The following is a 16,773-nucleotide window of genomic DNA, read 5'->3' on the forward strand; positions in this document are numbered from 1 at the left end:
TAACCACTACCCTAATTTAACCCTAACCTAACCCAAACCCTAACCCTAACCCTATCCACAACCCTAACCCTAATCCTAACCCTTACCCTAACACTATCCACAACCCTAACCCTAACCTTAACCACATCTCTTACCCTAACCCTAACCCTAACCACAACCCTAAATTAACCCTAACCCTATCCACAACCCTGACCCTAACCACAACCCCAATTTCACCCTAACCCTAACCCTAATTTAAACATAACCCTAACCCTATCCACAACCCTAACCCTAACCCTTACCCTATCCACAAACCTAACCCTAACCCTAACCCTTTCTCTAACCACAACCCTAATGTAACCCTAACCCGAAACCCTAACCCTATCCACAACCCTAACCCTAACTGTAACCACAACCCGAATTTAACCCTAACCCAGCTCTAACCACAACCATAATTTAACCCTAACCCTATTCACAACCCTAACCCTAACCCTATCCACAACCCTAACCCTAACCCTAATCACAACCCTTATCTAACCCTAACCCTAACCCCAACCCTAACCCTAACCCTATCCACAACCATAACGCTAACCATATCCACAACCCTAACCCTAACCCTAACCCTAACCCTGATGCTAACCCTAACCGCATCCCTAACCCTTACCCTTACCCTAATTTTACCCTAACCCTAACCCTATCTCTAACCACAACCCTAATTTCACCCTAACCCATCCCTAACCATAAACCTAACTAACCCTAACCCTTACCCTAACCCTCACCCTATCCACAACCCTAACCCTAACCCTAACCCTAAACCAAACCACATCCCTAACCCTAACCCTAACACTAACCCTAACCCTAACCCTAAAAACATCCCTAACCCTAAGGCTAACCCTAACACTAACCCTAAAGCTAACCCTAACACTAACCCTAACCACATCCCTAACCCTAACCACAACCCTAAAACTAACCCCAACCCTAACCCTATCTCTAACCACAACCCTAACCCTAACCCTAACCCTATCCACAACCCTAACCCTATCCACAACCCTTACCCTAAACACAACCCTAATTTAACCCTATCTCTAACCACAACCCTAATTTAACCCTTACCCTAGCCACAACCCTTATTTACCCTAACCCTAACCCTATCCACAACCCTAACCCTAACCCTAACCTCAACCCTAACCCTGTCCACAACCCTTACCCTAACCCTTACCCTAACCCTGTCCACAACCCTTATTTAACCCTAACCCTGACCCTAACCCTAACCAAATCCCTAACCCTAACCAAAACCCAAATTTTTTTCCCTTACCCTTACCACAACCCTCACCCTAACCCTAACACTAACCCTAACCTCATCCACGACCCTAACCCTAACCCTTACCCTAACCACAACCCTAACTCTAACCCTAACCCTTATTTAACCTTAACCCTTACCTTATTAAAAACTCTAACCCTAACCCTAACCCTAACCCTATCTCTAACCACAACCCTAATTTAAACCTAACCCTCACCACAACCTTTACCCTAACCCTAACCCCAACCACAATCCTAATTTAACTCTAACCCTAACCCTATCTTTAACCACAACCCTAATTTAACCCTAACCCTAACCACAACCCTTATTTAACCTTAACCCTAACCTTATCCACAACTCTAACCCTAACCCCAACCCTAACCCTATCTCTAACCACAACCCTAATTTAACCCTAACCCTAACACTAACACTAACCCTATCTCTAACCACAACCCTTATTTCAGCCTTACCCTAACCCTAACCCTAACCACAACCATAATCCTAACCCTAACCACAATCCTAACTTAACCCTAACCCTAACCTTATTCACAACCCTAACCCTAACCCTAACCCTAACCACAACCCTAACCCTAACCCTAACCACAACCCTAATTTAACCCTAACCATAACCCTAACCCTAACCACAACCCTAATTTAACTCAACCCTAACCACAACCCTAACACTAACCCTAACCTTATTCACAACCCTAACCCTAACCCTATCTCTAACCACAACCCTAATTTTACCCTAACCCTAACCTTAACCACAATCCTTATTTAATCCTAACCCTAACTCTTACCACAACCCCAACCCTTACCTTTACATTTACCCTAACCCTAACTCTGACCACAACCCTAACCTTAACCCTTACCCTAACCCTAATCACAACCCTAACCCTAACCCTTACCACAATCCTAACCCCAACCCTAACCACAATCCTAACCCTGCCCTAACCCTAACCCTACCACAACCCTTATTTAACCCTAACCCTATCCACACCCCTAACCCTAACCCTTACCCTAACCCCAACCCTTACCCTAACCCCAACCCTAACCCTAACCTTACCTAACCCTACGTAACCCTAACCCTCACCCCAATCCTAACCCCAATCCTAACCCTAACCCTAATCCTGGCACTGGTCTTACTAACACTGTCCCTGATTAGTAAGGACAGTCACACAATACACAACTTTTATATCTAAACTGATTTTAAAATATTGGGAACACACACACAGACAGTTTTAAGCAAATTTTAAAATAATCCTCTTGTCACACACTGAATGTTTGAGGTAACATTTGCACAGAAATGAGTTCTCACAAAAGCTTGCCTGATCAAACATGACTCCAGAGGACAAAAATTGTCTTCAGCTAGGTGTCCTAGCACAGCGCCTTTTAAAGTGGGGGGCCGCCAGGGGGCACCTCAGAAAATTAAAGGGAAGGGAAAAAAAGGATCTAGTTACATAATTTTTTTATTATTTTATCTTTATAACCAGTTGTCCTGAACATACAACACAAACAGAGCTACAATAGTCAGATTGTCAGCTGCAACTTCAGCATGATGATGTCATGATCTGTGTCAACCTGGCAGTTTGGGCCTGTTAAAGCTGTCTGAAAAACTGAACCGTACTTTGAGGCTCTTCCCCCGTCAAACTACTGACTACATGTAGGTAAGGAATACTACACCATAGCTGACAGAGCCCTGAAATGCCTTCACCCTTCTGCATCAACCTACTTGACCTACCCAGTCTGCTCCTCTCATTGGTTCTTGTAGTTTCTGTCAAAAGGCAGTCTGACCAGGAATCATTCATATTGAACATGTTTAGCATTTATAATTTAAGGGAGAGTCTAAGTAAAAGTGTGTTTTTCAGTGTCAAGGGTATAACATCAGTCTTGTTCAGTCTTGTTCAGTCTATGAGAAGCGTCCCTTTGTTGATTTCATTTGAACATGTTGGAGTCATGTTTTCTCACCCAAAACTCATCAAACTTAAATATCTAACATGAACTGCTCATTGAATCTTTGTCATGGGAAATAGTGGGCTTTTAATTTACCCATCCACTGGCTGAAATCTCAGACAATACAAGTTACTGATTATTTCCAGCTAAGAACTCCTAAGGAACTAAAACTTAAAACATGGGACCAAGCTGTTTCTGTATGATTAGGTTTTTATTTATCCAGAGAGAAGGCTGGTATGTGAGTGAACAAGAAAAAAATGTATAATGCACCTCTACATTAAAACATCTTCCAGGTAAATAATATATTCATTAAATAATTAAGAACAGCATTCAAATGTACCAGACAAGCAGGGAAACAAAGCTCTCTGAGGAATGAGTACAGTGACTGTTACAATGTGCCATGACAAGTTTCCAGAAAGCGTTCAGATAAAGGTTCATGTCCTGCAGTCACAGCAGCAAGTAGGGCCATTCTGAAAGCAGAGCAAAGCTTCAATGAGAGAGGAAAACAGCTCTGCAATGAGATCAACCTACAAGGACAAACAAACCTGAGTCTCCCCTTCATTTAAGCCGAGCCCACGCACAGGAGACCAACAAAAAGATCACAGTGGAGAGAAGGAATGCATAAGACTCGGCTGGACTGGTGAGGTCTGACAGGAGATGTGGGGCTACATCAGATCTCCCATGCCGTCCACCATCACTGGAGCAGGGTGGTGGCGTGTCCCAAATGAGCCACGACTCTCCTTTAACAAGACCACAACCAGCACCAACCGAGGCCGCCTTTGGGAAATGTAGAAGTTTGTGATTGAATGAAAAAAGGTGGAGCAGATCATTAAAGACTCAGACCTGGTCTTGGCTTTCTCTCATCTCGTTAGCTTTATACAGACATCCTACCCGGATGAACAGTGCATTACACAAAAGTACAAGGGAAAAATACTGGTTTTACACTATACATTTTCTAAAATATATACAGAGTAAAATAAGTTATGTTTCCATAATGAGTTGTAGCCAGTCTGCACTCCTGTGCAATTATATGCATTTGTGTGTGAGCGAATATACCAGAATATCCAATATATGTCACACAGTCTAAAGGCAGCTACTTATTTGGTTAAAGAGTGAGATTTGCGTGAAGACCTGTTGAAGGGACTCTCCTCTCAGCGCAGATCAATAAACAGATATATTTCTCTTTTTACACTCCCTGAAGCTTCCCACAGGGTTACAATTACATGTTAAATATCCTAACATTTACAACCTAGGATGTTAGCTCTAATAAAAAATACATTTCTCAAAAAAATATTCTTGCAGTGCTTCTCTCTTTCAAGCATGCTTTTGAAAACTTTTTTTTTTTAATAAGATTTTTGCCTGTTTGCTTATGAATCTTGATGGTGCATCCTCACACAATCCACACCTCCCTCTGGACTGGTTCTACAAGCTTCATTACCAACGCGTCCAGCCCAGGACCTGAGGAGGCCACCATGCGGTGAGATGGACCCCACAGGTCAGATCCAGCAAAAAGAAAAGTAAAAGAAAACAAAAAGAAGAAAAATCCCACTGGGTCCTCTCTTTTTCTTCTCCAAACACACCACCACATGACTTATTGCAACTGAATTTTGCAGGTTGGCTTGGTCTGGGAAAAGGTGTTAGCTTTAAGCATTCATACATGTAATCATATATATTAAGAGTCACAGTTATTCCCACACATCCTTTAGCCCTTTATAGGTGGAGTCTCTCTCGTCCTCCTCTGAAGCCCCTCATAGTCCACCCTCCCTCTACGGCTGAGGTAAGGTCTGTGTAGAGCAGGTGGAGGTGGGGGGGTTGTGTCCAGTCTAGTCCAGTTCTGCAGCCTGCAGTCCAACAGCCTCACAGTCCCGTGCTGACCATGGTGGTGTGGGTCTGGCAGGCCTGCGCCCGACTCAGAGCCTCTCGGATCTGCAGGTTGAGCTCCATGAGGCGGGTGCTGGCCTGGGACAGGTCCCTGCTGGGGCCGACCACAGCCAGGCAGCCCGTCTGACCCAGCGTCTGGTGACGGAAGTAGATGTGCAGAAGGGTCTGGACTGCATCGTCTGTCTCGTTGCCGAAGATGTCATTTGGCCACAAAGACCTGGAGGCAAAGGGAGGAGGAGAACATGCAGAGAGGATCATGAACAGTTTGCCCGGCACGTTGAACAGATGCTTTCATATCTATCCAGCATGCACAGCAGTTTTTGGAGAAACACTGAGGCCATGTCCACATGGAGCTGGCATCTGGGAAACTGCATATATCTTTATACATTTAGGCCTGTCGTCCACAGGAAACTGCAGTTTTATGTCACTAAAAAAAACCAATGTTTTCTGAAAATTCTGGTTTCATGTAGACGCCAGGAAACAGAGTTTTTGGTTCTCAAATGTCACGGTTGAATGACAAGGGTTTATTCTGATTGGCTGACACGTGTTTTACATCTAAAAAACACAGACAAATATGGGTTTGGTATGCTTAGAGCTGCACTCATCAGCAGCTTTTCCCCAGTGTGTGTGAGTGAAAGTATTTTTAAAAACAAACGTTAGTTAAAAGCTTTCTTGAAAATACCCGGCTATGTGTGCACAAGGCCTGAGAACCTTTTAGAAACAAATCTAAAAATGTCCGGGGACTGAATCACCTGATCAGAACTTTTGACAGTTTTTCAATCAGGAGTGGAACAGAGATCCATTCACAGATTTATCATTCCAGAAGTATGAGCCATGAAAACTGCATCAGGCTTTAAAATACTGAGACTGTATCAAACATGAAAACAGCTGCTGTGTTGTCACTGACTGGTGGAGTGATGAAGCTTTAAAATGGTCAACATTATATTTGGTGGACTCCAGTTTCTGGCTAAACCAAAACATTGCTGCCACAACACATCCAGGACTTTAATTTTGTACTACTCATAGCCTTGATAAAACCACTGTCACAAAAATGAAGCACCCTGAACAGTTTTTCCAGATAAACAATGAGATGGAGATTTAATTTTGTTTCTTTTCTTTTTTTTTTAGTACCAGGCTGTCGACATGGATTACGTTTCTTATGTGGGTATTTGAGGAACTTTTATCTTTAGTTAACCGACAGCATTAGCTTCAACGCCTGTTAACAGAAACAATGACTTCTTTTTACAAGATGGAATCCCAAAAGGTGAGCAGGACCCAGATACAAAGCTACATAATGTGTTAGCCATATATCAGCTTGAGCTATAAACCCGAGTATCTGCAGGTTTCAGCAATTCAAATTTAAGACTTTTTAAGACTTTTTAATGCCACCTTGAAAGAAGTTTAAGGCCGAACACGCTGTAAATACACAGGATGGTCAGGGAATTCTGCTGTATTGCAATCCAAACGGACATCATCCAGCCAAACCTCAATAAATCTGTACCAACCCATAGTCCCATCTAGCTAGCATGCAGATACTTTATACCACAGGGGTTAAAACAAACAAAAAGACTGAAAATTTTATTCCTCAAGAAAGAAAACAACAGAAGCTTTTTTTCTTTCGATTTTAGGAATAAAACTGACATGTTTCTCTTTTATGAAGCTAGAGATCTGGGCTGACTGATATGAGCCCTTTTATTGCTATATAGAGTAACACAAGCAACAGATGTTCTATATAAAACTCTGAATAAGTTAAAGTATAAAAAAGTCAATAAAGTTAGGGGGTCATGGTGAATGTCCGCCAGAGGAAAAATCTGGCTTTTCTAACATCAAACTAAAGCCTTTTGGAGCATTTTGAGAATGTCAACAAAAATTAACAGTATTGTCACAGAGTCGACAGGCAAATGGAGCGAGACTGAATCACCGTTGTCATGGGGTTTTTACCAATCATACATCCTAATTTCAAGCGTATGTCAGAGGATGCAGGTTTGGATTTTGCCAGTGAAGTGAAATGACATGATATCAATACAATCAAAACGAGAGAAGGATGTTCATGTTAAAAATAAAGCCTCATTTTCTTAACTGTGATTGTGTTTTTCTAGACACATAGACTCCATCACTGGCTGGACCTGATAACAGACTTTGTTTGTGCTGCCCTCTGCTTGTCTCACCTGAAGATTTTGACCTGTGAGAGAGCAGAGCTGAAGTCTCTGCCTCTCAGACTCTCTATCAGTGATTGGATCGCTGTCTCCGTGTTGGTCTGCGCCGCGTCTGACATGCACACATCCTCCTGGCCATCATTTCCTGTCTCTGCCTCCTTCAGACAGCTCTCCAGGATGCTGAGCTCTTCCGACATGTTGGTCACCTTAGAAACAAAGAGGAGACGAACATCGTGACTGTGTGTATCACAGCATACGAACACAGGATCAACACACAGATGTGATTTACTGCAGCAGCTGACCCCATCACTCAATAGGAGAAATTATTCCATTTCATTAAGATCTTTGATCTAATTAAAGCTCCTCCAGGACGCAGCTCAGAGAGGGATCGAACACATCCAGCTGCTTTTGGAGCTAAAAAAAGAAACAGCAGTCTGAACTTAAAACAGAACTTTGAGCTTTTTTTAATACACAGCTTTGTATGTCGTGAAGAAAAGCTTTTAAAATTTCAAATGAGAGCCCAGAGGACAAAGAGACAGTGAGGCAGCATTATGAGGAAACAGTGCTCGTACAGCAGCACGATGTAACATAATGTAATTTGTCTGTTCCTGATTCTCTGACGGAGGAGATGAGAGAGATTGAAGCTGCCACAGTGTCTCAGTATTACTGAGGGTGAGACTCCGGAGTAAACAGAGGAGCTTATATCTCTGCTGCAGCCGGCTGCTGATGTGACTGAGGATAAGACGGCACGTGTTCCTGAGAGGCCGGCAGCAGGCAACAACAATATGCAACAATAAAGTATCCCTGCTTCTGATAAGTGTTCATGTCTGTGTGTGATGTCCATGAGCTTCAAGCCACCGTAGTTAAGGGATAATGGACAGTGTGGTGGAAATAAAGCCTGACAGTCATTAAAGACACACATTAGGGAGCAGGCTGTCTTTGTTTATGCAGACAGGAGCTTGTTTGTGCATATCATCATGTCCACTATTCTTCAACCAGATATCAACAACTGAAAACAATGCTGATGTATTAATCTATGGAGGACTCATAATTACATAAATAAAAACAGAATTTTGAAATAAATACCATTTTAATACATAACCGATCACTATCTAATATGGTCATTAAGTTGCGAATTAGGGCAATGTTACTATGAAATATGTTTTATTATTCTTTAATATCAAATTATTATAATTAAATATTTTATAATAATCATTTTAACAATTCCCAACTTTTTAAAGTAATGACTTTTTGTTCATTTTCCAAGCTTTTATAAAATAAAAAACGGTTTTTTTACAAAGTCCATTTTGGTTTCATAATGTCGTTTTTCATCAGAATGACTTGGTCTGTCAATCAAAGCCAGAGGGTGGGACCTCTGCTTGATCCTTTAAGATCGATTGGTTTGAGAAGGGTCGAGCTGCAGACCTCCATTCTCAGCTGCTTGAGGAGCAACTCTGAAACTGACTTCCATCTTGCAGCCATTCTGTCTCAGACGTGTAGTGCACTCCTGTTTTCAGCTTTTCAGTCTTCTCAGTGTTAGTGAAAAGTCTTCACGTTTGAGTCAAAGCTACAAGTGCTGCTGCAATGTCTGTGTAATGGATCAGCCAATCAACTAACTGGCTCCGCCTTATGTGCCAAGTCATTATTTTAAAAAGTATGAAATTGTAAAAATGATCATTATGAAATATTTGATTATAAAAATTAGATATTAACGAATAAGAAAACACATTTCATAATAACATTGCCTTACTTCACAATTTAATGACCATATTACATGTTTGTCAGTTGTTTATCAAAATGGAATCTATTTATAAATGTTGTTTTTATTTATTTAACTTTGAATCTTTTGGGGTTCCGTATCAATCATGGTACATAAATAAATCATGTTCTTAATTGTGTTTTTGTTTACATTTTCTGTAGGCCAGCACAATATATCGTTTGAACATTGCCATCGCAATATGCACATGCGCAAAAGTCACATCGCGCATGTGATGTGACTATCGCATTTCCCCCATTTATTGGAGAAATGGGAAAAAAAGCAACTGAAATTGAAACCTATTCTAGTTTGTACAGAGACATGGCCTCCTGGATCCTTTTCATATACAGCAATCTTCATCATTCACAGATCTGAGTCAACCAAATTTTTCCCAAACAGAGCTATTCAAGTCATCTGGTGAAAATTCTTCTATCTTTAATAATGCAATATATATCGCAAACCCCCCCAAAAATCGCAATGTCAGTTTTTTCCAATATCGTGCAGCCCTAATTTCTGTCTAGTCACAAACCAAGGTAAAGTAAATCTTGAAACGTCACACTAAATTTGGACTGGAATAGGCTACTTTTAAAAGCTGAAGCTCTGTACATTCTGCAGAAACCAAACATTTACAGCTGACCTCTTTTAATGAATGGATTTATTAAGATCTATAAATGTGAAATTCAAAATGCAAAGATGACACATAGCTAGATTGAAGTTATCAAATTTTGCAGAGGAGAAAAAACTTGGTGCATAGAAACAGTTCAGATAGAGAACAAGAAATATTCGGGGCCAAAAATTAGGAGTGGGGAAAAACATCAATTCATATAACTAATTATATTTTGTTTCAGTTTTAAGATAGAGTCTTTTGTTAAAATCTTTTTTCCCCCAAATTTAAATCCTTCATTTTAGTCTTTGTTTATCAGCCAGGTGGGGAAAAATGTTGCAGCTTTTCTCCAGCAGAGACTGAATGCTCTGCGTCAACTATCCAGTCATGTGACGTCAGATCCCCTTAATAAATCCTAGAAACTGACTCACTTGCTCCTGATTTATTCTGTAGACTTGATCATCATCATCATTCAACTTTTTTTTTACATGGTCTGGCATAAAAAAGCAAACTAAAATAATTGCAAAAATCAGAACTACCAAAGAATTGTAATTTGAATCAAATTGACACCCAAAAAATCTTAAATGAATCAAATTGGGGAAAAAGCACAGTGTCCCAGTTGTTTACAACTCAACATAGTCTTCATGAAAACAATCCAGATAAAATCCAAATCCAGCCATAAAAACCTCCTGACATGTTTACCCCATATCGCCCCCTGATGGAGAACATTTTCCTTGGTCACTAGCAGAGTTTGCTAATGTTTACTCAGCATGTAACACAAACTGACCACTTATAATTAGGTATCAAGAGACAACTGAGGGACAGGAGAGGATCGATTTCACAAGTCTAGAATGATGGCACGAGTATGTTTATCCACACTTAGTGACTGATTATTACAGAAATCACTAAAATAACTGTTTATCTATTTATTTACAGCATTTGAAGGTTATTTTTGTGTGCAGCCTTTGTGGTAAATAATCAACCTTGCAAGCTTTTAAAAAAACATGCAAAAAAAATCACCAGACGGTACATAATCTAAGACTCTTTCCAGTGATTGGTCTGCTTTTTGTTTCCTTCCTCTGTTTTTTTTTTTAGCCAGCTGCTTCTATTAGCATCTGTCTTTGAAGGAACATATCCTCTACAGTCTCTCTGTCATCTTTATTTTCAGAAACATTCAGACATTTTATGATTTTAGAGTTTGTCAGAGACCTCAACAGAAAATAAATCCAGTAAATTTGTTTTTAGTCTCACCTCGGCCTCCCTCTTGATGGTGTCCACCCTGCTGATGAGCTTACAGTACGCCTGGAAGAGCAGCAGCAGCTGAAAGTGCAACTTATAGAGCCTGCGACACAACTCCAGCTCCTACAGAGACAGAAACATTCACACAGTCACGTGACGGAACGTTGCTCTGACCTGCATTAACATGACGCTGTGATGACATGATTAGACAGATGGGGATCCTGGGTTAGAGACGTGGGAGTAGATGAAAGGGTTAACATGACCTAGAGCATCCGGCTGAGGTGAGTCTACCACTAACAAAATTAGTCATTAGATCTCGATTAGAAATGATCCATCACCACCTTCTGTGACGCTCTTTACTGGGACCAGTATGTCTGACTGGGTGAGGGGCCCAGAGAAGTTATCAAATGTGTCTAATCCAGGAAAATGTGGAGGGAAAATGGTCAAACAAACAGATTGTGGGAATAAAAAAACATGCAAAATGAAAGTTATCAAATCCTGACAGCAACATGATCTCTCTGCTCTTCCTCTACCAAGACGAGCTCTGCCTCTGAAATCACTGAGACATCCTCATCTATCTGCAGACAGAATCAGTGTGCAGCAAAAAGAGGTTAAAACGCTAATTATCCAGGCTGAATGTAGTCACAGAAAGAACAGATACTGCTTTATGGATAACAGTAAATGATGATTGGGTGGATGGAGCTGAGCGGGGTTACATGACCGATCGAGGCAGAGACAGATTCAGAGGTGGGCGGGGTGTGGCAGCGCAGAGATGCTCAGAGAGGAATGAGATGATCAGTGTTTTGTCCAGACGATGTGATTAAGAGTTCATAATATGAGAACCACTTACTGCTAGTTTTTCCATTTGCTAAGCAAGAAGGTGAGCAGGTCACAAAAAAACAACAAACAAAACAGAAGGAGAGAAAGACCAAGAATTAGTGAGCTTTGACACAGCAGCTGAGACACATTCAGGGAGGACTCAGTGCCGGGACACATGAGAGCCCACTTCAACCTTTATTCTGAAGAGGCTCCATAACAGCATGTGTGGAGACAGAGAGGAAATATGTGAGGAGGAGGAAGAGGAGGAGTAAAAGACCTGTGAATGTACTGAATATCAGATTAACCTCAGACTGCATCTCTGTGGGTGCAAAAGGAAGCTGGGAGTGTGATATCCAAAGGTCTGTGCAGGAAGCTCAAGCTGAGTCAAAAAGTCAACAACTGAAGGATGTGGAGTGAAGAACATGCAGAGACTGAGGACGGATTAGTTCAGAGAGGAAAACCTGTGCATCTATAAATCTCTATTTTCCTTCAAATATTATTACATCTTTAAAATTTAACTTGAACATGAGCCTGAAATGGTGTCTGAAATGTGCAGACACCATTGACCTCAAGTAAATTTTACAACAAAAATATAAATAAGAAATGTAAACAGATAAGTTCCTAGGTAAAAATGCTTATTTTCTCCATAGATTGTTAAAATTTGTAGGGCTAAGATAAAGAAAACTCTTAAAAAATGAACTTTCTCCTATAGAAAACATGAACAAATGAACCAACCACAGAGGACTTGAACACGACACAGCCCAATAATATCTTCATATCAACACAGATGTGAGAAACATTTCTTTTTAAAGTTTGACTTCAGTTAATTTAGAATAAACAGAGGGAACAGAGTTTTTGACCTATACTACAGCCGGTTACCTAAGGGAGCAGATATTGTGGCAACCTCACTTTGAGCAGAGCATTTTTTTCTACAGTCTCCGCTACAGACAAAGTGGCAGAAGGTCAAGATTTTGTGAGGATGCCACATCAGCATTTCCTGAAACATATAGTTGCTGAACATTTCGTTTTTTTCCCTCTGTGTGAGATTGTAGGAAACTTATGGACAATTGGTCACTGAAGTCTTAGTGTGTTTGATGCAAATACGGTTTCCAACCGTGGTCTGTGGGTAACAGAAAGAGACAGAGGCAGCAGCAAAACGTTACAATGCATGAGCTTCTGTCTCTAGAGGGTACTAATAGAGACAACAACTTCACTTCTGATAGCTCTTTGAGCCTGTAACTTTAGGATCTAAAAAATGTGTTTTTTGTTTACTGTAAAACAAAGTGGAGAACAACCTAGGTGTAAGGCTGTAAAAAGACAAAGGACATTCAGCACATGCAACAGGTTAATCAAGTGCCCTCTATAGTCTAAAGCTTGAACATGACCTGGGGCTACTAAAAACATTTAAGAATTGTCAAACTATACACCGAATCACAGATTCATGAATGGCATCATATCGTATAATATCATATCCTATCGTTCCATACCTCATTGTATCGTACAATATTGCTGTTATGTGTTGATTTGTTAAGTATCTCACCATACTTTATGGTATTTTACCTTATTGTGACACAGGGTATCATTGCGTATCGTGGTGTATTTTACCTTATCATACTGTATCGTATCTCATTGTTAGTTAAAGGTCAAGTCTGCAGGATTTTCCCAAAAAATAAAATGTCAAGTTTTACAGGAACAATCCTGCTCAATCATCACTTCTGGGCCACTATACATGTGTGTCAGTGTCTGTGTCTGCCTCAACCCTCTCCTCAGCCTGTATGTTTATGTTTTGGTTGTATCAGGATGTTTCTGGACGGTGAGTGGTTTACCTCAGCCAATCACAGTGTGCCCAGAGTGACTTTACGTGTTGATTAGCAAGTGGAAGAAACGATTAAGAACGGCTATTATGGTGGGCGTAGCACAGAAGAAGAACAACACAACCAAAGTGAAACAAAATGCCAAACAGATAAAGCCTTTTTTCTAAATGAGAGTGTAGCTTAGCTGACTTTTAGTCACTTCCAGAAATGCTGTGTCATGTAAATCTTGTATACATCACATCCTTTCACTTTCCGCTAAGTTTGAGCCCTGGGAACAGGATACTAACTGCAGTTTATCTAAAGGCTTCTGTTGTCATGGTAAAGATTTCCTGACACTCTAATGTCTTCCTCCCATCTTGACAAAGAAGTGGTATCACTCAGCCATCATTTAGCAGCAGTACCCAACAGATTCTTTTAAGTCGTATTGTTAATCACGTGTGACAAGAAACATCAAGTCTGTTCCTACCTGTGCGTGAGTATTTGGTCGTTGGCTGCTGTCTTTGTCTCCAAATGTTTTCCTGCAGTTTTCCAGCCACTACAGGATGAGAGGGACAGGTGATGGAGAGAGACAGGACAGTATGAGGAAAAAAGACACCATAAAGGATTAGAGGATGAAGATGAAGACTGGCAACTGATGCAACACTAGAGCTTTTTTTTTTTTCCCCTTCCTTAAATGCATCTACATCTGTGTGCGTATATAACAGAGGTGGGTCAGGAAGGAGATTTAATAAGTGTGTTGTACTTAGCGAATTAAAGAAGGCCTGTTACAGAGCATGGGATAGTATCTGGGCCTCCAGGGACCATTGCCGTCTCATTCAATTAGCGCTCCTGCATCCCAGAACCTCAATCTCATCTCTTCTCTTCACTCCCCTCCCCCTTCGTTCCTCCTCCCAGCCCTCACAGCTCCTCCTGCTGGCCCTCTATAACTGATTTAGGAGCACGGAGGGTTATTTTTATCCCCTCAGCGGGGGTTGTCACTAGTGAAGCAGACACTAACGGCAGCTATATCTACTCTTACCAAACGGTGATTTAATGTGCGCTCTGCTGATGAGACAGACTGCAGCTTATCTTACACAGAATCAGCTGTTTGTCTCCATGGCCTTTTGGTCTTCTATGGTGCAGATGGATAAGAGGCCATTTACACACACACCTCTTTTAAGATGAGAGGCCTTAATAAGGAATTTCCTTTGTGTCTCGCACACACAGCAGCTTGAACTGCAGTCGTTGCAGATTTTAGACCCACAGTGATGAAATCTGTCCGTGAGGAAAAGGTTCAAAGAGAATGCTGAAGCAGATACAGTGAAAGAGAATTTGGAGACTCACAAGCTCTGCAGCTTCCCTCTTGGCGGTGTAGGTGTCCAGGTGTTCCTGCAACTCCAGCACACTAAACTTCAGAGTCTCCAACAGTCCACAAGAGACCAGCTACAGCAGTGAGACAAGGACACCACAAACATTAACTCACAACACACATGACACAAAGATATCCACAGCAAGACAGCACACGCACACACACACACACAGAGGGTCATGTGCAAAACATGCAAAACACCCTTTTTAATCAAATAATAGCCATATGACACATCTGCTTCATGAATGTGACAATGCAAAAGGTACACTAACTGATTGTTTGTATTTTTGATGGAGGTTTTCAACAGAGCCTGACAAAAATAGAAAGTTCTGCATTCTGAGAACTGTTGTCATAGATAGTTTAAGAGCATCGATGCATCGTGCTCTTTGAAGCAAAAACAACAGCAGCTAAAGGATTGAAATGGCAACAATTCCAAACAGTAAGTAGCTACATTTTCTATAGGGAAAGCTAAAGTTTGAGTTGATTTCGTGGGGTGATGTTGCCAATATTCAAGAGAATTGAAACACAGATGGTGTATGTACTTCACAGATTTCTGTGCCATGAATTCACTGCAGTGCTCTTATAATATCACACTGACTTTCACATTAGCTTAGTATGAGTAAATGTTGTTTAAACTAATGTAAAAACAGTAAAAAAATGAGATAAATGTGAAGCACTCTCACCGTCTCTGCGTCCAGCAGCACAGTGGGGCACTGAGAGCGAGACGTCATGACTTCAAGGGAGCTGAGGAACTGATTACCCATTCGTTGGAGCCTTTCCCCGAGAAAGCGAACAGATGCATGTGTGATGCAGCCAAATTTCCTCTGAATGCTCTGCAGTAAACAAAGAGAGGAAATGAGATTGTGAGCAAGTAAACACTGTTATACAACCAGGAAAAGAAAGCCTACTGAAACACAAAGACATACGAATTAAGAGGAGGCATGTACCTGAAAGAGCCTGGAGAACACGTGGAAGGTGTAAACAGCTGAGGACCCATCGGTGTCTGACAACATCTGGTTGACATGGCAACGCCAAGCATCTTCCTCATTGTCATAGGCAACAGGCTGGAACGCCGCCAGAATGGCAGAGAGGAAGGGCGAAGGGGGCGGAGAGGCCTGGATCTCTGGGAAGCAGTCTGCATCACCTTCATCTTGGCTGAAACACACACACGAGGGCCAATGAGCTACAATCCAACACACTCACACACTCCCTGAGTCTGCACTGAAGGACAAATGTAAACACACACACATTCATCTTTACGATCTGCAAGTAAACAAGCACACATCCCTGGATGTCTGCCTCCCTCGCTGCAGATTTTGCTGCAGTATTTTGAGAGCTCTTATCTACTGCAGTGCTGTAGCACAGCAACAACAACATATGAGCCATTAGCATATTAGCATCATCCAAACACCTCTCTGTCTTTCTCTCTCCACCACACACACTGATACTCACAGGCCCGTCGGACCAAACAGCCTGAAGAAGCAAACCGAATATAAGTATCTGAAGCCTGCGCTGCCGAGCGCTGCAGCGGACACAGTCTCTGTCCTCATCCTCACCCCAACTATCGCTTCTCTTTCCCTCACTCTCTCCCCTCGTCTGCAGCTCGGCTCTGCTGCAACTGCTAACAGCACTAGCGCACTGCACTCCCATCCCACACAGGACTGCAGAGAGCTCTATGCAAGGCTGGCATCCACACACACAATCACACACACTCTCTTCTGCACAACAGAGGCAGCTGCCGACCTGACAGAAGAGTTGTTTTTATCTTTCTCTCACCCACTCACATAAATCCTGGTCCAGAGAAAAACACTAAACTGCTTAGTGACCTGCTGTTTCAGACAATCGCCCTGAGTACATCCCACTCACACTCTGTACTATCAATCATGTGTGGCTCTGCTGAGTAAAGACCTTGAGTACAGATGTG

General features: G+C 41.6%; 1 protein-coding gene across 7 annotated transcripts in view; it reads right to left on the reverse strand.

Annotated features, from left to right (window-relative positions):
- Positions 1-3,424: 3,424 nt before the first annotated feature.
- Positions 3,425-16,773, reverse strand: part of fryl (furry homolog, like) — a 101,056-nt gene continuing 87,707 nt past the window's right edge. For 4 of the 7 annotated variants that reach the window (XM_074668275.1, XM_074668270.1, XM_074668271.1 and 1 more), the window contains 8 exons: positions 15,797-16,004; positions 15,533-15,682; positions 14,825-14,923; positions 13,968-14,036; positions 11,719-11,736; positions 10,881-10,991; positions 7,282-7,475; positions 3,425-5,330 (listed from right to left, as the gene is read on the reverse strand). In XM_074668275.1, coding sequence (XP_074524376.1) covers positions 5,090-5,330; positions 7,282-7,475; positions 10,881-10,991; positions 11,719-11,736; positions 13,968-14,036; positions 14,825-14,923; positions 15,533-15,682; positions 15,797-16,004 — 1,090 coding nt within the window. In that variant the 3' untranslated portion in view covers positions 3,425-5,089. The remainder of the gene's footprint in view (positions 5,331-7,281; positions 7,476-10,880; positions 10,992-11,718; positions 11,737-13,967; positions 14,037-14,824; positions 14,924-15,532; positions 15,683-15,796; positions 16,005-16,773) is intronic. The other 3 variants (XM_074668273.1, XM_074668269.1, XM_074668272.1) reach the window with 2 other exon arrangements.

The sequence above is a fragment of the Halichoeres trimaculatus genome, unplaced genomic scaffold, assembly GCF_033239565.1.
Source record: "Halichoeres trimaculatus isolate MK-OKI-2021-1 unplaced genomic scaffold, fHalTri1.1 fHalTri1_scaffold_4, whole genome shotgun sequence".
NCBI lineage: Eukaryota > Metazoa > Chordata > Actinopteri > Labriformes > Labridae > Halichoeres > Halichoeres trimaculatus.